Raw genomic sequence first — 15,713 nt, forward strand, 5'->3', positions numbered from 1 at the left:
CTTTCTTCACTCTTACCCTTTAGGAAGGAATAAGGCTTGATAAGATAAGTAAACTTGCAAACAAACCCTTTAAGTTCTTTCATCTTCAGTTCCACTTGGGAAGAAGTGTTCTTTGGTGGCATCTTTTTTATTTTTGAAAATGTGCATTAGCTACAAGATATACATTACATATATGATATGCATATCTATATAGTTACTTACACAAGCATGTGGGTGTATGCACATATATATATATATTCTAAAAATTTATTTTTTTTAAATTTTGTAGAGTATCTGGAGTTAAACTGGCTAACTATCCAAAAAGCCCCAAAACACTACTTTTCACATCCCCCAGAAAGTTCACAAGAATATTACTTAAAACATAAATGCTACCTTGGCAGAGGGGATGAAGTGACAAGCCGCTTCTGAAATCTGACCACACTAAGATTTAAATACGATTTCAATATACTGCTTTGACTGGTTAGCCAAATGCCCCAACAATTTTAAAACTTTTACACCTTCTCTGTTCTTCACAGCTGGAATAAAAATTTGTTTTTCTCTTTATCAGTGAGCCTCCAAACTCTAAAAGAGAAGTGCAAGCTGAATTCAGATTTCATTTAATTGTTGTTTCTTTCCCCCAGTAGACATCAGTTATAAATATAGAGAGCCTTATTCGTTTTTTTTTTCTGGTAATTCACCTCTCATAAATCTAGAATACATACCTGTACATTATTAGCAGAACTATTATTTCGTGCAGAGACCTTTATATGTTCTTTTTCTTTGTTATTTTGTCTTAAATCCCTCTCCTCTAAAACATCAAAGGTAAACTTGAAGAACAGGGAAGCCATATCCAGTTTGATGCTTTCATTTTAGCTGGCAGTGATGTTACAGATAACTTTGTCAATCATCATTTTCTTTTAGTGTCTTCTCAAACTAAGAAAAAATGTACAAAATTTCTTGTAAGCTTCCTCTCATTCTTTCCTTTTCTACATTAATAGGATTTTCCTTGTTTCCTTTATGGTGTGGTGGTGAGGACAGAAGAGCACTGATGGGAGAAGATATACTCTACAATTTTTCCATTTCATATGGAAAGTCTCGTGTTTGTCATCTGTTTGCTAATGTTCACTGGCATCCTTCCTGTGAATAAGTTGTTACCACACATTTCACCTCTGAACTTGCATTATTTTCCTAAGCTTGACCTGTTCAAAACTGAGTTCCTGATTCAACTGACCCAGTTATTAACTTTATCCTAAGTGTCATCACAGTGAAAAAAAAAATTGCCACTGAGGTTCGTAAACATCTGCTTAACTTCTGCTTTTGTAACACACACTAGACCTACCACATTCTCCCTTTTACAACTTCCTAGATAAAATGAGAGTATTCAGTAATCCTCTGATACCAGATGGTGACCATTTCCAAATTCCTTTCATGTCATTCTGACTGCACAGATACGGTCTGTGTGTGTACACACACAGTACAGAGTGTGGACATGGTACAGGGACTAATAAATCTCCTCATGGATACAGTGCTTCTTGCTGTTCTTCACACTGCCAACTTCTTCCTCACACTGGGAATTACACTCTCTGTGGGTAGGTTTAAATTTGACAGAAACTGTAACAGCTGTAAACCAAGTAATAGTTGATCCTAAATTTCAGTCGCTGTGTGTCAGCTTCACTGAGCCAACTCAAAACCCATTTAGTTCAAAACCTGCAATATCGAGGGGCTTTTTATGGAAAATACAGTGAAATGTGTTGTTGATCTCAAATTCATTCTCGCTGGAGAAAGTAAGGTCCAACTGTGGCTAAGCAAATCAAAGAACATATACCTGAGAACATAGCTTGACTTAAGAAACTGTTGTGGTTTAAGTCCAACTGGAAATGAAGCACCATGCAGCCACTTGCACAACTCTTCTCTCTCTCTGCCATCCCAGTAGAATGGGGAGGAGAATCAAAGTAAAAAGTTGTAGGTTGAGTAATCAAAAGAAAAGTAAAATACAGCAATAATGGTAAATAATAATAATAATGAAAATAAAAAGGGAAAGAAAAAAACAATCAAACATGATGCACAATGCAATCGCTCACCAGCTGTTGACCAACGCCAGACTCCACTTCCCAAACCTAGACTGACCCCCTTCCAGGCAACTCCCCCTGGTTTATATACTGGGCACGATGTTCTATGGTATGGAATATCCCTATGGTCAGTTTGGGGCACCTGTCCCAGGCGTGCTCCCTCACAGCTCTTGTATACCTCCTCATTGGCAGAGCGTGAGACAAGAAAAAAAGTCCTTGACTTAGGATAAATACAACTTAGCAAACAGCAAAACATCAGTGTGTTAACAACACTGTTCCCATTCCAAATCCAAAACACATCACTGTAACAGCTACTGAGAAGAAATCTATTCCAGCTGAAACCAGTACATAAAGGTAATAAAACTCTAAACTGAATGATTTCTGTCAAGATGAAAGTAAATTCCAAAACACCCATAAGAAGTTTAGTAATAAGCACTTTTTCACAACCTGTGAGGAACCAGTAACGCAGAAGAGGCTTTTAGTAGATGTTTCAGGCCACCCAAAAATGTTTCTGGATGAACAAAAGCAGAGAGACAAATCAAAATCAAGGTTGCTTAAAAAGAGGGAGGCAAACAACTTCTCACAAGGTGGGCAGGGGATGCTGCCTCTAAAACCGAAAACCAGGAAAGCAAAGATAATGGAAAAGTGCAAAGTGATGCTTGATGGAGAAATGCTAAAGCCTAGAAGTTTAGTGCTAAGTTAGCATATTCAGACCTATGATTTCAAGATGACATTAGGCAACAAGCTTATTTGAACACAGAAAAAATCACATGCAAATCATTTCATGTCCATCTGTACAAAGTATTCCAGCTTCAACTGACTTACCTCCCATAATTTTAGATTGGCAGTTGATAAATTCTGGCTTCTTATCTGTAAGGTATCGCTGACAAGTGTGATGTAGAACCTGAAAGAATGTGCATTTTTCTGAAGCTGTGCTTGCTACCCATTGGTCAAAAGCATTTTCAAATAGTAAATCAAATTCTGGGGAATCCTAGAAAAAAAAACAAAACACACTGCTATTATTGCAGTTTTATAAATGATTGATATGGAGTCATTGCTTTTTAAAATATATTTTGTTGGATAAAGCAGACAGGTCATGCAAATCAAAACCATCCTGGTATTATTGCATATTTTTGTAGATGAAAACCACACAAACAGGAAGTAAGTTTTTTTCTTGCTGTTATTTTTAATGAGGAATACTCAGCTATGACAAAAATATCTGAAAACAAAAATACTTTAGATGAAAAAAAATCAAAGTAAAAATCTCATAAGAAACCCTTGTTATCTACAGATATATAGTTACCTGTGCATTCTGTGTTATGCAAACATTTATGCCTCTCAACACAAAATCTACTTTCACACTATCATAGAAGATGTGGTTCTGCTCTCAATGCTCCACCAACAAATAAACTAAGCAAATAACAAGTCCTAGTTACTGTATTTGATGCATTATCATAAAGTGTTGCAACGGTCTCAGGATAATGTGAACAGAAGACCATTCCTAGAACAAACCAAAGCGCTGCTCTATACCATGCATCAACCGCCAAAATAAATGGATTTTATGCAAGAAGTAGTGCTATATATTAAGCAAGAATTGCTAAACATCGTTTTGCAATCTAATCTAGTAAATATTCTTTTTTAATTGATGACACTAAGAATTCACAGGTAGACAAGTTTGAAAGAAACATTTCTAAGCTTAACAACTTGATAGGACTTATAATCCATTATGTACATAGCTGCACGGTAGACACTGTAAAAGGGTTTAAAATTCATTTCCCTTATTTATTTCTCGTTGCTCTCATTTTCATAGTCCCTTTACCCAGAGAAAATATAATTCCACTCCTTGCATTTCATAAGGCAGTGGGCAAGGGCCTTCTCTTTTTGTACAAAAGACTGTACTGGGTAGTAACAGAATTTGGTGCAGCATGGTTAAGATGCTTAGGTGGCTGATCAGAGCACAGCTTTGAAGAAACCAAGGGAGTTAGTCACAAAAACATTTTGCTCTACAAGGAACACGGTAAGTCACTTTGTGATCACACACTGATGAGCCACATTTGTAACTTCTACTTATGTTGTTTTACTCCTGGAGAATTGTATTCATAAGCCTATTACATATTAGCATGACTTTGTCTTGAGACAGTTTAAAGTGGGCTGTATATTCCAAATTAAAGGAACAGTTCCAGAACTATTTAGTGTAGGACTGGTTTGTTTTATTTTATTTTTGGTAGTTTTTTGTTTAAATCAGCATTCACTTGCCATTGGCAACTATGGGACACACTACCACCCTTTGTAGCAAAAGATAAGAAATGCAGAAGTATCCGAGGAGAGGACTGTCCTGGAAAAAATGCAAGGTTCACAATATTTCACAAACTTGAACCTCCTCTGTCTTCATGTCTACCTATTGCTCTATCTCACAAAACAGCTGCATGCCAAAGTAGACTCCAGGAGGCTTACAGCTGAAGCAAAGGCAAACAGGGCTCTTACTTTTCTCTTTACAAAGAAGAGAGAAAGTAGGAAGAAGAGTATGGAAAGACAGGAAGGAAAAAACCCATATGAGTGAGTTTTAGCCTCCTCTCATCTTTCCCATTAAAATTGACTTTACATATGCCATTGAGTTATTCCTTTCTTGAGAATTTGCACTTAAATCTGCATCTTTTCTTTCCACATGCCTTTTGAATAGTGAAAGAACTGATTCACAAATCAGTTACCTAAGAGCTCAAGGTTCATTTTCTAGAACTGTTCAAACTCACCCGATTAGGGTCTATACCATTGACCTGGCGAAGCTGCTCGAGCATCCACTGCGTTCTCCTGACAAAGGACGTAGAGCCTTCAAATTGCTTCACCTTCGTTATAGATACTTGAGCTGGTTTCTTGTTCGTCACTGAACATATAAAAAAACATAACTGAAATCGGCTTTAAGATTCAGGAAGGTGCTGTTTACTTCACTTATAACTAGCTGGTTTGCTGGAGTATCTTCTGTAATATCCCACAAAGTGGGACAGTAAAACATACTCTCTTTCCTGCATAACATACTGAAAAGCACATTCCTTGTTTTCTATCACTCAAAATTGGATTTATTTTAGCCTCTATCAGCTTAAGTTACCAACATCCCGTAAAAAACCCCAGAACTACAACAAAGGTCTTTTCACTTGCGTTCTTAAAATCACAGAATCAAAGAATGGCTTAGGTTGGAAGGGACCTGAAAACTCATCTAGTTCCAAACCCTCTGCCATGGACAGAGACACCTGTCACAAGACCAGGTTTCTCAGAGTTCCACCCAACCTGTCCTCAAACATCTTCAGGGATGGGACATCCACAACCTGTTCCACTACCTTTCCATCCTAGTAAAGACTTTTTTCTTCTTAATATCTATTCTAAACCTCCTTTCTTTCAGTTCAAAGCCATTCCCCCTTGTCCAGTCATTACATGCTCTCATAAATAGTCCCTCTCCATCTTTACTGCAAGCTCCTTTCAGGTACTGGAAGGCTGTGGTGATGTCAACCTGAAGCCTTTTTTTATCAGGCTGAAGAAATCCAGTTCTCTCTGCCTTCCCTCCCAGGAGAGATGCCCCATCAATTACCGTACTGTTCTCTTTTCCCCACGCCAATTAGCTTAAGTTTCTCATATCCGGCCTCTTATTCATTTCTTTCTCTTATTCTCATTTTAGAAAACATAGAAAAACCCCAAAACATATCACCTGTAAGTATATGTACGTTTTACAAAAATCTGTTACTTTAGACTGAATTTCATGTTATTGATTGGGGGGAAAAAAAAAAGAAAAATAAGTTTTTTTCCAGTCTTTTCACAAAATGGCACATGTAGGTCATGTTTGTATAACACCACCACCATCTATGACATCTAATTCCCAGTCAACAGACAGAAGTATAAGCACATCGAGAAAGTAAATTCACCAAGTCAACAATAGTCTGTGAAAAATACAGCTATAATAATTAAGGAACTAAAGTTTGCTTGATGCCCCCCCTCCCAAATATTAGGTACATCAAACAACAATGATAAATAAGAAGGATCCTATTTATTATAAACAAAATGTATGTTAAAAAGCACAAACAAAGCCACAGAAGACTGCTCTGCTTTTTGAAAAGAATAAAAAAGGCAATATAAATGCTCAAATTAGTGTATCATTAAGTCAGAATCGTTTTCAAAGATGACTTAAACATTAAAGCTAACTTTTCAACAGCAGAAAACTTGACTTTTTTAAATCAGTATAGCTTTTAACCTCCATGGAAGTTTTATAAGTGGTTTTAGATAGTCAAATGTGTATTTTCTTTACATATTATCTGTTGCTGTATGTTAAGTCACTTGCAAACACATTTCCACCTTCTGTGAAGAAATAATTTGTATAATCATTGTACTGCACAATCTACTAAAGCTGGTGTGTCATCTATTTTTCTACTTAAACTCCTTCCAAAAATAACTTTATCCATATGGTCTGCCAAATAGAGTATTATTGGAAAAGTCACTTTTCTCTGCTTTTAGATGCTGGCAGTTACAGAAGGCTTTTAAAATAATCAAGACTTGAAAAGTAAGTTTGCTTATTTTTGTGCACCTCATTTGTCCAAACAACTAGAAAAAGTAAGAGTCTTCCCACTCAGAAGATTCATACGACATGCAATTCTGCACCCAGAGGCATAGTTAAACAGTAAGTAAATACCGATGTAATACCTTATCATTCCATAAAAAGTTAATATTGCACCTTAAGATGAAAATTTTAAAATGCACAAATCAGTGTTTTGATGTTAAAATGCACTTTGGAATAGATTAGAAAATGAAGATTAAGATGAAAAGCTCTTTTCAGCATCTCAACATCTACATATATTGGTTGGTTTGACAAATCCAAAATCTGCTTTTCCAAACTTCTCTATATAGCACTTTTAATAATCAGTGAACAGCAACTTTGCCTTCATCTGGAGTCATTAGTGCTCTGTACTTCAGTGAAAGAAGATCCTATTAAGTTTCTAAACTTTGGTAAATCCCAAAAATGCCTCTTAGTGATAAACTGTAAAAACATCTTGATTAAATGATTGTTTCTATATCATTCAGCAAACAGGAGCTCTGGGGAGAGGTCAAGAGGACTACTCTTCTGTAGAGGAGCTTATAAGGATCTAGGGTGTGTCAGTCATCTTAGGTAGAAATTCAGTCTTGAGCTGAATGATGCGATCCTCTTGGAAAATGGCAGTTCCTCCTTTAGATCTCACACTCATAATTATTGTGCACAGCCAAACAGATCTAGTTGCATCTCACCTTTTGTGTTTTGGCATTTTAGGAAACAGCTAGCAATTCTACTGCATTCAGCTGCCCACGATCCCACCAAACATGCTTGAAAACCTTCACTTAGTCCATGACAGCTTGACAGTAGTATGGCAATCATTACAACTCTGAGAAACCCTTTGGCAGCTGGGAAAACCATCCTCACTAGCTGCTCATTATGTTTCCTTAAAAACCAGAGCACTTCACCAGCCACTGAGTGGGTGTAACCTTGCAAACATGTAAAAAGTATTTTCTAAAACCTGAAAAAATGTGAAGGCAATTACATACTCCTAGTCACATTCGTTCTCTGACAAATCATTTGGGTGTTTTTGCTAAAATCCTCCACAATCATTGTCTACTTTACTAAAAGACAATATTTAAGTTAAGCTTCAATTTTAGGTGGGTTTTTTGTTTGCTTTGCCCTTTTTTTTTTTTTCCTTTTAAACCGTAACATCATGCCTTCAAAATAAGAAGCTGTAGTAGCGTAGACAAAATATGTTTATTTGGAATGCATCAAAAGGTGGTAGGTCCATATGGTATTTCTGTGTGTCATTAGATGGAAATAAATAAGCTTTTTTTTTTAAGCAACAGACAGTTATTGGTAAAGTAAGAAAGAATGCGTAAGAAATCAGCTACAGCAATTTATGATTTAAGATGTTGTGAAGTTTGGCTTAGTGACTTTTCTGGACTTTCTGGGGTTTTTTATGTGTTTTTTGTTTGTTTGTTTTTTAACACTAAATTAACATACAACCAAAACTTGCTGAGTCAGAAACAGCACTAGTTCTTCTGGGATTGAAGGCATTATTAACTATTTTGCATCACAAATAAAAGTAAGTTACAGTATTAAGTTTTAAAGAGGTTTGAGAGGCATGCATGCATTTAAGTGAAATACTCTTGTTTCAAAAACAGATCAGAGAATACAAAGCAGAAATAGATCAGAATTATCTTTAGAAAATGCCGTGTCAGAGGCAGGAAAGTTATTGTTTTCATCATTTGGAACACATCGAAACAGAGGTATTTGAATTCCAGACCTCATTTAGAATCCGGTCCCACATGCATGTCTAGCACCTTAAGCATCAAATCAGTACAGCTCTTTTCACACAGAGGGCAGTATTTAAAGTCATAAGCTGCCATGCAGTCACAGTTCATCTCATCTGCAGCCTAGAATGTATTTTATTTTTTCAGTCCTCTAAAGTAACTTCATTTGAATGAAAAACATAAAATAATAAAAAACAGTTAATCTCTTAAATACCTACACCACAATACCTGGCCTTGAGAAACAGTTTGAAAAGCTCTAACCAATACACTATGGACTTCTATTTATTTTTCTCTAAATTTGGATCTGTGCATTTAATAACTCAAACTCTAGGTAATTAGGAATTTTATGACAAATGGTTTAATTGCCCCATAAAATTTCTAGCCATATTGTGGATGTATTTCTAGAGTGCTGAATGACTGAAATAAATATTGAAGGGAGAAATTAAAAAGCACAGTCTTGAAGCAGGCAGTGACTGCTGCAACTCTTCCTATTATAACAAGAATTTGCTTTATCTGGGCAATATGCAGATTAATAAATTAAATAGCCTTATCTTTTATTGCTTTTGTGTCATCAGCTCTTGAACAAACAAACAAACAAACCAGAAAGAAAAAGCAAATAGTGCAAATTAAGTAAGATAAATCAAAAACACAGTTTCATTTGTGAAATTTTTTCAGTTGTGAAAGTCAGACTGAGCATTGCTCCTGAGTAGGTCTGCAGAAGTCTACTGCAGGCATTGGCTGCCTGCGCAGTTTGATCCTCAGGTATTTATCAATTAAATGTTACAGCATGATCTATCTGTATATCAAAACAATGGATACTCATCTCTTAATTCACAAGTAAACAATTATGCTAAGTTCTTCAAACTGGCTGTTAATAATTAATGATGGGAAAAATCCTTAGAATGCACTCAAGGTGGTGTAAGGCCTTTTGAAAAAAGGTCCCTGATGAAGAAAATGTTGAACTCAATTCCATGGCAGTGTGATGCAATTTCATGGTCACTGTGCCTAGAATTTAATCATTCCTATCTTCTTCTATATTCTAATCATATGCTACCATAAAGCAAACCTCTTCACATTGAGACTAAGTCTAAACCATCCAGGAGTTTCCTAAACAGCTTTTGATTCAGACAGAATAAAAAGAGCAAATTTAAAAGCAGCAGCACATTTTAATTAAAAATATTGTTTAAAGCCAACAGATTTTATTAGGAAATAGATAAAATTATGTATTAGAATTTGTGACAGAAATGCTTTTCTTTTTCCAAGCCAGTTCTTAGGGGAAAAAGTAGGTTATGAACAGACTGTGGCAGAGATACTCCTCTATACTTTCCAGTTCTCAAGAGTTACGTATCAAAAAGCTGTCTTTTCTTTCTAGACTTCTGTTTGCATAATTACATCTAAGTCTCATTCTGCAAGTCGCTTCACTCCCAGCCACTAAGGCAACAACTATTTCTTAAACTTGCAAATAGCTCATTGACTAAAATTCTGACAGTCACATACACGATCCTGGTAAGCTATGGCTACCAGTTAGGCTGATTACACCACAGAATCACAGACTCCTCTGGGTTGCAAGGGACCTTAAAGATCATCTAGTTACAACCCCCATGCACGGCAGTGACACCTAAGGATCTGAAGTTTCTGACATCGAAAAAATAGTGACTTTTTGTTCCTTTGTCCAATTGCTACTCAATTCTGCAATGTGTTTAACTTTTTGATTCAGAAAAGAAAGCACAAGTAACTTGTGGAAATGTCCCAGAAATTTGAATAAACCCAAGAAATATTTCTTTCCTGAAATCGTCAAAGTACAAAAGGCTCAAAGAAACAACATTAAGATATCCACAAGGACTGACCCCTATTTGCTGTTCTCACCTATGTAACTCCAAAGCAAAAGTCAAGAAAAGAAGATTTATCTCTATTCCTCTAACACGAGAAGCCCTTCCTTCTGCCAGAACAACTTTACAATTGGTTTCCCCCATTTCAAAATCTTACCCTCCCTGTTTTCTTCCCGGAGCAAGGAAATGAGGACTAGGCAGGGGAAATGACACTAAATAACACATCCCCTCAACCCCTACGATAGTAGAAACTTGTATTACTCTGATCTGCATGGCTCCAAGTAGTTGAAACTGCTACTGGTTCAGGCCACATGATCCCACAAGCAAAATATGGTCCTGGCAAGCAGCTTCTAGCATTTCCCACAGCAACTTTCCAATAATCAGAAAAATGAAGCTGAGAATTAAGATGGAGGAAATATGTACATTCTGCCTTATTAAGGTATTAAGGACCGGCTACATGAAACTGTCTTAGTATACCATGTGAATTTCAGGAAAACTGTTTCTAGTCTACTTCACATGATAGTTGTGAGCTTTGCTGTCTATCAATTCCATCCTCGAGTTTGAGCACCAAAACTTGTTTCATGTTTTCCAAGCAGTTTCAACTAACACTGATTTAATGTGCAGTCTGAATTAATTCTCAAACTCTGAGCTTTCCCACTGTAATTGTTCAACTACTACCTCCTGCATACCTGATGTTCTTAGACCTCAACTCTCTATAATACAAAGAGATGCTATGAGAAGACTGTGCTAATAAGAACTCTATTTTGCCACTTTCAGGATTAATTTTAGGCACAAAGGAAAGATATATTTGCAGCAGAAGACAACTAGCATTACTGAAAATAAAAACCAGCTAAAACTGGGTCAGATTTAAATTCCCGCTTGCTGGTCAATGCTTGTTAGGTGTTAAAATGTTGAAAAGTTGAGGCTTGACTTTTAGAATTGCATCTCCTACTTTTGCCCATATCTCCTCTTTCCTTCATTTGACAGTGCTGCTTTCTCACCATCTGGGATCTAAGAAGCTGAAAGCAGGGAGAAGTAGCACAGTTCCACCTTCTCCACTTGCCAAATAGGACATGAGGATGTAAGTGGCTCTACATACACAGCAGTGTAACCAAAAATTAACTCCTTGTTTCTTTAGACACAGTATAATGTTTTGACATCAAACTGGAAACCAAGAAAAGAGAAGCTTTCAGATACAACTCAGGTAAACTACTCATAAGTCTAAACACATACTGATTTTCCCACAGCCCTTCCCAACAGTTCAAACAACAATTTGCATCATCTGTCATGCTGAAATCAGGATCTAGTGCATCATGGTGTGTAACAAGTTGCAAGCCTCACTCTCACTGCTTCAGAATAAAAATGCATGAAATACGTATCATTTAATTAATGTACATTCATACATTTCTCAAAATATAGTTTTATTTAAGTAATTTTTTCTACATACAAGTTATTTTTATGTGTTAAATAGTTAAGCAAAAATCAAATATTAAAAAAATCAATTACCCTAGATATTCAATTTAAGATATATGGTATATCTTTCCAAGATGAAAGACTAAATAAAAGAGTTTTCTGGTGTCTTCAAATAAAAAAAAACCCAAAAATTAAAAAATTGCTTTGAGCTGCAATGAAAAAACTGGTTTTTTGGTCACGCATATGACACCATAAAGTGTTATAAGCCTGAAGTGAGAGCCTGTATGCTCTCCAAACATACCACTGACTGCAGTAATAACAAACTACTACTCATAAGCAGAGTGCCCTGCCTTTTGGTTTGCACCCAGTGATATTTGCTTTTCACAGAACCATGTAAATACCTGTCCTTAAAAACAGGTTTTATGACTATTCAAATACTTTAACCCCCATCATACCATACACTTTGCAGTCCTTACAGTTTCTTGACAGGCTCATCTTTCATTCCTCTCAAATTTTTAAAGCTAGAAATATATAAGTTTTGCAGTTATAAATTAATACTGCTTAAATTATTCTTCAAAAACTACAGTGATATACTTTAAGTTATTGATATCAAAGCAACTGCTTTTCGTAGTGGCAGTTATACAGACAAATGCAGTTAACAGTGGCAAGAATGGCAGACTTCATTTTACAGCCAGAGAGAAAGCTTCTGCTTAACTGCAAATATCTGGAAAGGAATCTTATTAAACACATATTCACTTCCAGAATGATGACTGAACTTCCAGGTTTTGTTTGAATTGCCTTTTACTACTCTATATTGCAAAGCAGCCAACTTTCAAACTTTTCCCACCTCCTTTTTCCTGCATACAGTCAGCTGCATTTGAAGACTCTTTACATATTTCTAATCAAATACAGCAGATTTATGAGTTGTTGTTTTTAGCTAAAACCTAGTCGAGAGGACAGGATGCTCTGACAGATCTACTAAAGCACTGTTACTGTAGAGGAAGATAACAGGTATTCCAGCCAGGTCCCAGGGAAGAAGGATGACTTTCTTACAACCCAGAGACCAAAATCCTCATCAGGGACCTCTCAATCAGTGTAAAGCTCCTGCTGATCCTGGCCTAGAGCATTTTGTATTAGTAGTTCACCTTGTCCTGGTATGATAGAGCCTCATCTCTTAACTGGAAGGTATATGGTAACTGAGAATTTCAGTCCATTCTAGCACATGCCACTCTTAGTCTAGATCATCTATAGCTTCAATCTTCTTTGCTCTTTTTTCCTTAAAAGGAAGGCAGCATCCTACACAGACTTTGCTGAACAGGATACTTTAAATCACCTTGTAAGCATTTATGCATATTTCAGAAAATCTCACTTCAATTTAGTCTACAAATCAAGGTTCAAGACACAGACCACAGTGAACATCTGTGTGGATGTCCTTTTATCAAATCCCGGTCACTTCAGCACCTGTAACTATGGGGAACCAGTTAAAATCAACACCACAAAAGTACTTGTAAACTTAAGTGGAATTTGGCGTAATTCCCATACAAGTCAACAGATGTGCATCCGCATGCAGAGAGTACACTAGGAATTACCTCACTGGCCTGAAAACAATGTTTGAGCTTCACAGCAAGTGTCCTGAGAGGCAGGAAGAGGTTCTGGAAAATTAAAGTTTGAATTTGTTACTCAGTAACTCATACAAAAAGCATGGTCTTAACAAATAGTGCTCCTTTTCTAAGTTTGCTTAGATAACTTGACAGGCTTCAGGTTCTGGAACAAATTGCCCAATGACTTTCAAGATCCTACAGTCTAAGAGGATCTTATTGTAACAGGGTAGAGGGTTTACTGGAGCTTTTAAAGTGACTTGGAAAACTATGTCTTCTTGATTTGGCACTGAATCAATGACCTAAAATACAGCAGACAAGACTGCTACTAAAGAATATACTTTGTATACCACAGATGTAAGAAAGGACTCTGTTACATCTGTTCAAGACAAAATCCCTAGCTTTTGCTATACAACAACCTAAGGCAGAACAGCAGTGGGTAAATTATTCCATATTCTTATGACTGAGACTGTCAGACACAATTCTACTAAACCTTCCACATTCACATGTGGTGTAATAACATCTAAATCTCAATATAAGCAACTAAAAAGACTGGTTGACCTTGACCACTTCACACTATGAAGAAATTGAGAAACACACACCCCCACACACCCCCAAACCAGCAAACACCCCAGAAACATACGTGGGGAAGTACAGGGGGGGATTAGAGGAGAGTCAAGAAGGAAGGAAAATTTTAACTGAAGCCAGTTACTTAAATCCCATCCATTCAACAACAAAAGCCAGTACCACAACCTATGAAATACTCTGCCCACAGTATATAACCCACAATACATTTAATCAGCAGATGCCACATGTCCAGCCTTTCTTGCATCTTATTGTTCTAACTGTAATAATTACTATGAAGGGATGTTTTCACATGATGATGGTTTTTGCTGTCTGAATTATTTTTAATAACTAAACAACTAGGATGAAATACAGCAAGCAACACATACATTTCAGGTAGCACTTAGCCCGAGACGTAAAAGTAGGAAAAAAAAAAATCCCTGAAGTATATTCTGATTTTTTCTGAACTTGATTTAAATTCATAAAGATAAGGCTACCAGAACTAATACTATTAGATCTGGGAGAGTGCTCACGTTATGTGTCTTACACAAATCCACTATTCTACATATCAGCAGGTCTCATTTCTATCCTAGTTATCTGGTAGGACTGTCCAGAGAGTAATTTTTTTATTTCATATAAAACAATTAAGGAATGAAAAGCCTCCTTGAACAGTAACTTTAAAAGATACTCAACAAAAGAAAGGTCCATCAAGGAATATTTTGTGGCAGGAGAGAATTGTGCACAAGTAGGTCTCACTTTGATATGCATTTAGGGGAGAGCTGAAGGACTTTCCTAACAGCTTCCATATCCCAGACCACAGACTATATAACTAGCAGAAAAGTAAAGTGAAAGTCACTTCTGCAAATTGGAAGTTTGCCTCCCCATATTTCTTCAAAACTTTACACAACAGGCTAACGTTCCAAAGTCATATGGAGAAGTGATTTATGATGATGTACTTAAATAACCAAGTACTTTGAAAAGGTACCTTCTCAGACTGCTCAACTGAACAAAAGATGAATATATAAAATCATAGTTACATGACATCACAATAAAATGAATTACATGGAAATATCCAGTATGTTGTCAGAAAAGCCAAAAGCTACTGTGGCAAATGCATGGATGCCTGCAGCTTTCTTCCATGAAATCTCAGCAAGTCAGTTACAACATAGATATTCTTTTTTTAAGTGTCTGTATTTGTGCTTCCCCAGAACTAATTATAAGAAACTTCAGAAAAATTGTTTATAGTTCTCTTTCTCAAGGATTTTACTGATTTCAAAGATCTTGAGCAGGTTCACTAATTTACTAGATTTAAGACTAAATATTGCAAGTGCATGCCAACAGCTTTTTTTTTCCAGTTTGAATTACTTTCCATTTGAAGGAGGCATATTGATTTGTGTATCTTGAAATGTATAGCTCCTTATGTTACAGGATTAATTATTGCTATTTTGTAGGCATATTTCTTACAGGAATATACCCTAGGTAGTCGTTTTAGGCACCAAATTTTCTGTCCAGAACTGTAAGAGGGTATGCTCTTCTCTTTATTCATAACTCAAATAAAATTTGGCTTCAGATTTAATCTCTCAGCTGTAAAGCCATGAATCAAAGAATTGTTAGGGTTCGAAGGGACCTCTGGAGACCATTTAGTCCAATCCCCCTGCCAAAGCAGGGTTACCAAGAATAGCTTACATAGGAACATGTCCAGGTGGGTTTTGAATGTCCCCAGAGAAGAAGACTCCACGACCTCCTTGGGCAGCCTGTTCCAGTGCTCTGCCACCCTGAATGCAAAGAAGTCCTTCCTCATATTGAGGTGAAATTTCCTGTGTTTTAGTTTGTGGCCATTGCTCCTTGTTTAGTTGCTGTGCATCACTAAAAGGAGCCTGGCATCATCCTCTTGGCACCTGCCTTTGAGATATTTGTATCTATTAATGAGATCTCCTCTCGAGACTAAACAGGCC

At 36.5% G+C, this 15,713-nt stretch overlaps 1 protein-coding gene across 4 annotated transcripts in view; it reads right to left on the minus strand.

Moving 5' to 3' along the window:
* The window catches only part of STXBP6 (syntaxin binding protein 6), a 104,459-nt gene that overhangs the window by 22,731 nt on the left and 66,015 nt on the right, over positions 1–15,713 (minus strand). For 2 of the 4 annotated variants that reach the window (XM_064658514.1, XM_064658515.1), the window contains 2 exons: positions 4,799–4,929; positions 2,874–3,039 (listed from right to left, as the gene is read on the minus strand). The exons of 1 other annotated variant lie outside the window; for it this stretch is intronic. In XM_064658514.1, coding sequence (XP_064514584.1) covers positions 2,874–3,039; positions 4,799–4,929 — 297 coding nt within the window. Of the gene's footprint in view, positions 1–2,873; positions 3,040–4,798; positions 4,930–13,185; positions 13,249–15,713 lie in introns of all 4 variants that reach the window. One more of the 4 variants, XM_064658516.1, reaches the window with a different exon arrangement.

This window comes from Pseudopipra pipra, chromosome 6 (genome assembly GCF_036250125.1).
Source record: "Pseudopipra pipra isolate bDixPip1 chromosome 6, bDixPip1.hap1, whole genome shotgun sequence".
Classification (NCBI taxonomy): domain Eukaryota; kingdom Metazoa; phylum Chordata; class Aves; order Passeriformes; family Pipridae; genus Pseudopipra; species Pseudopipra pipra.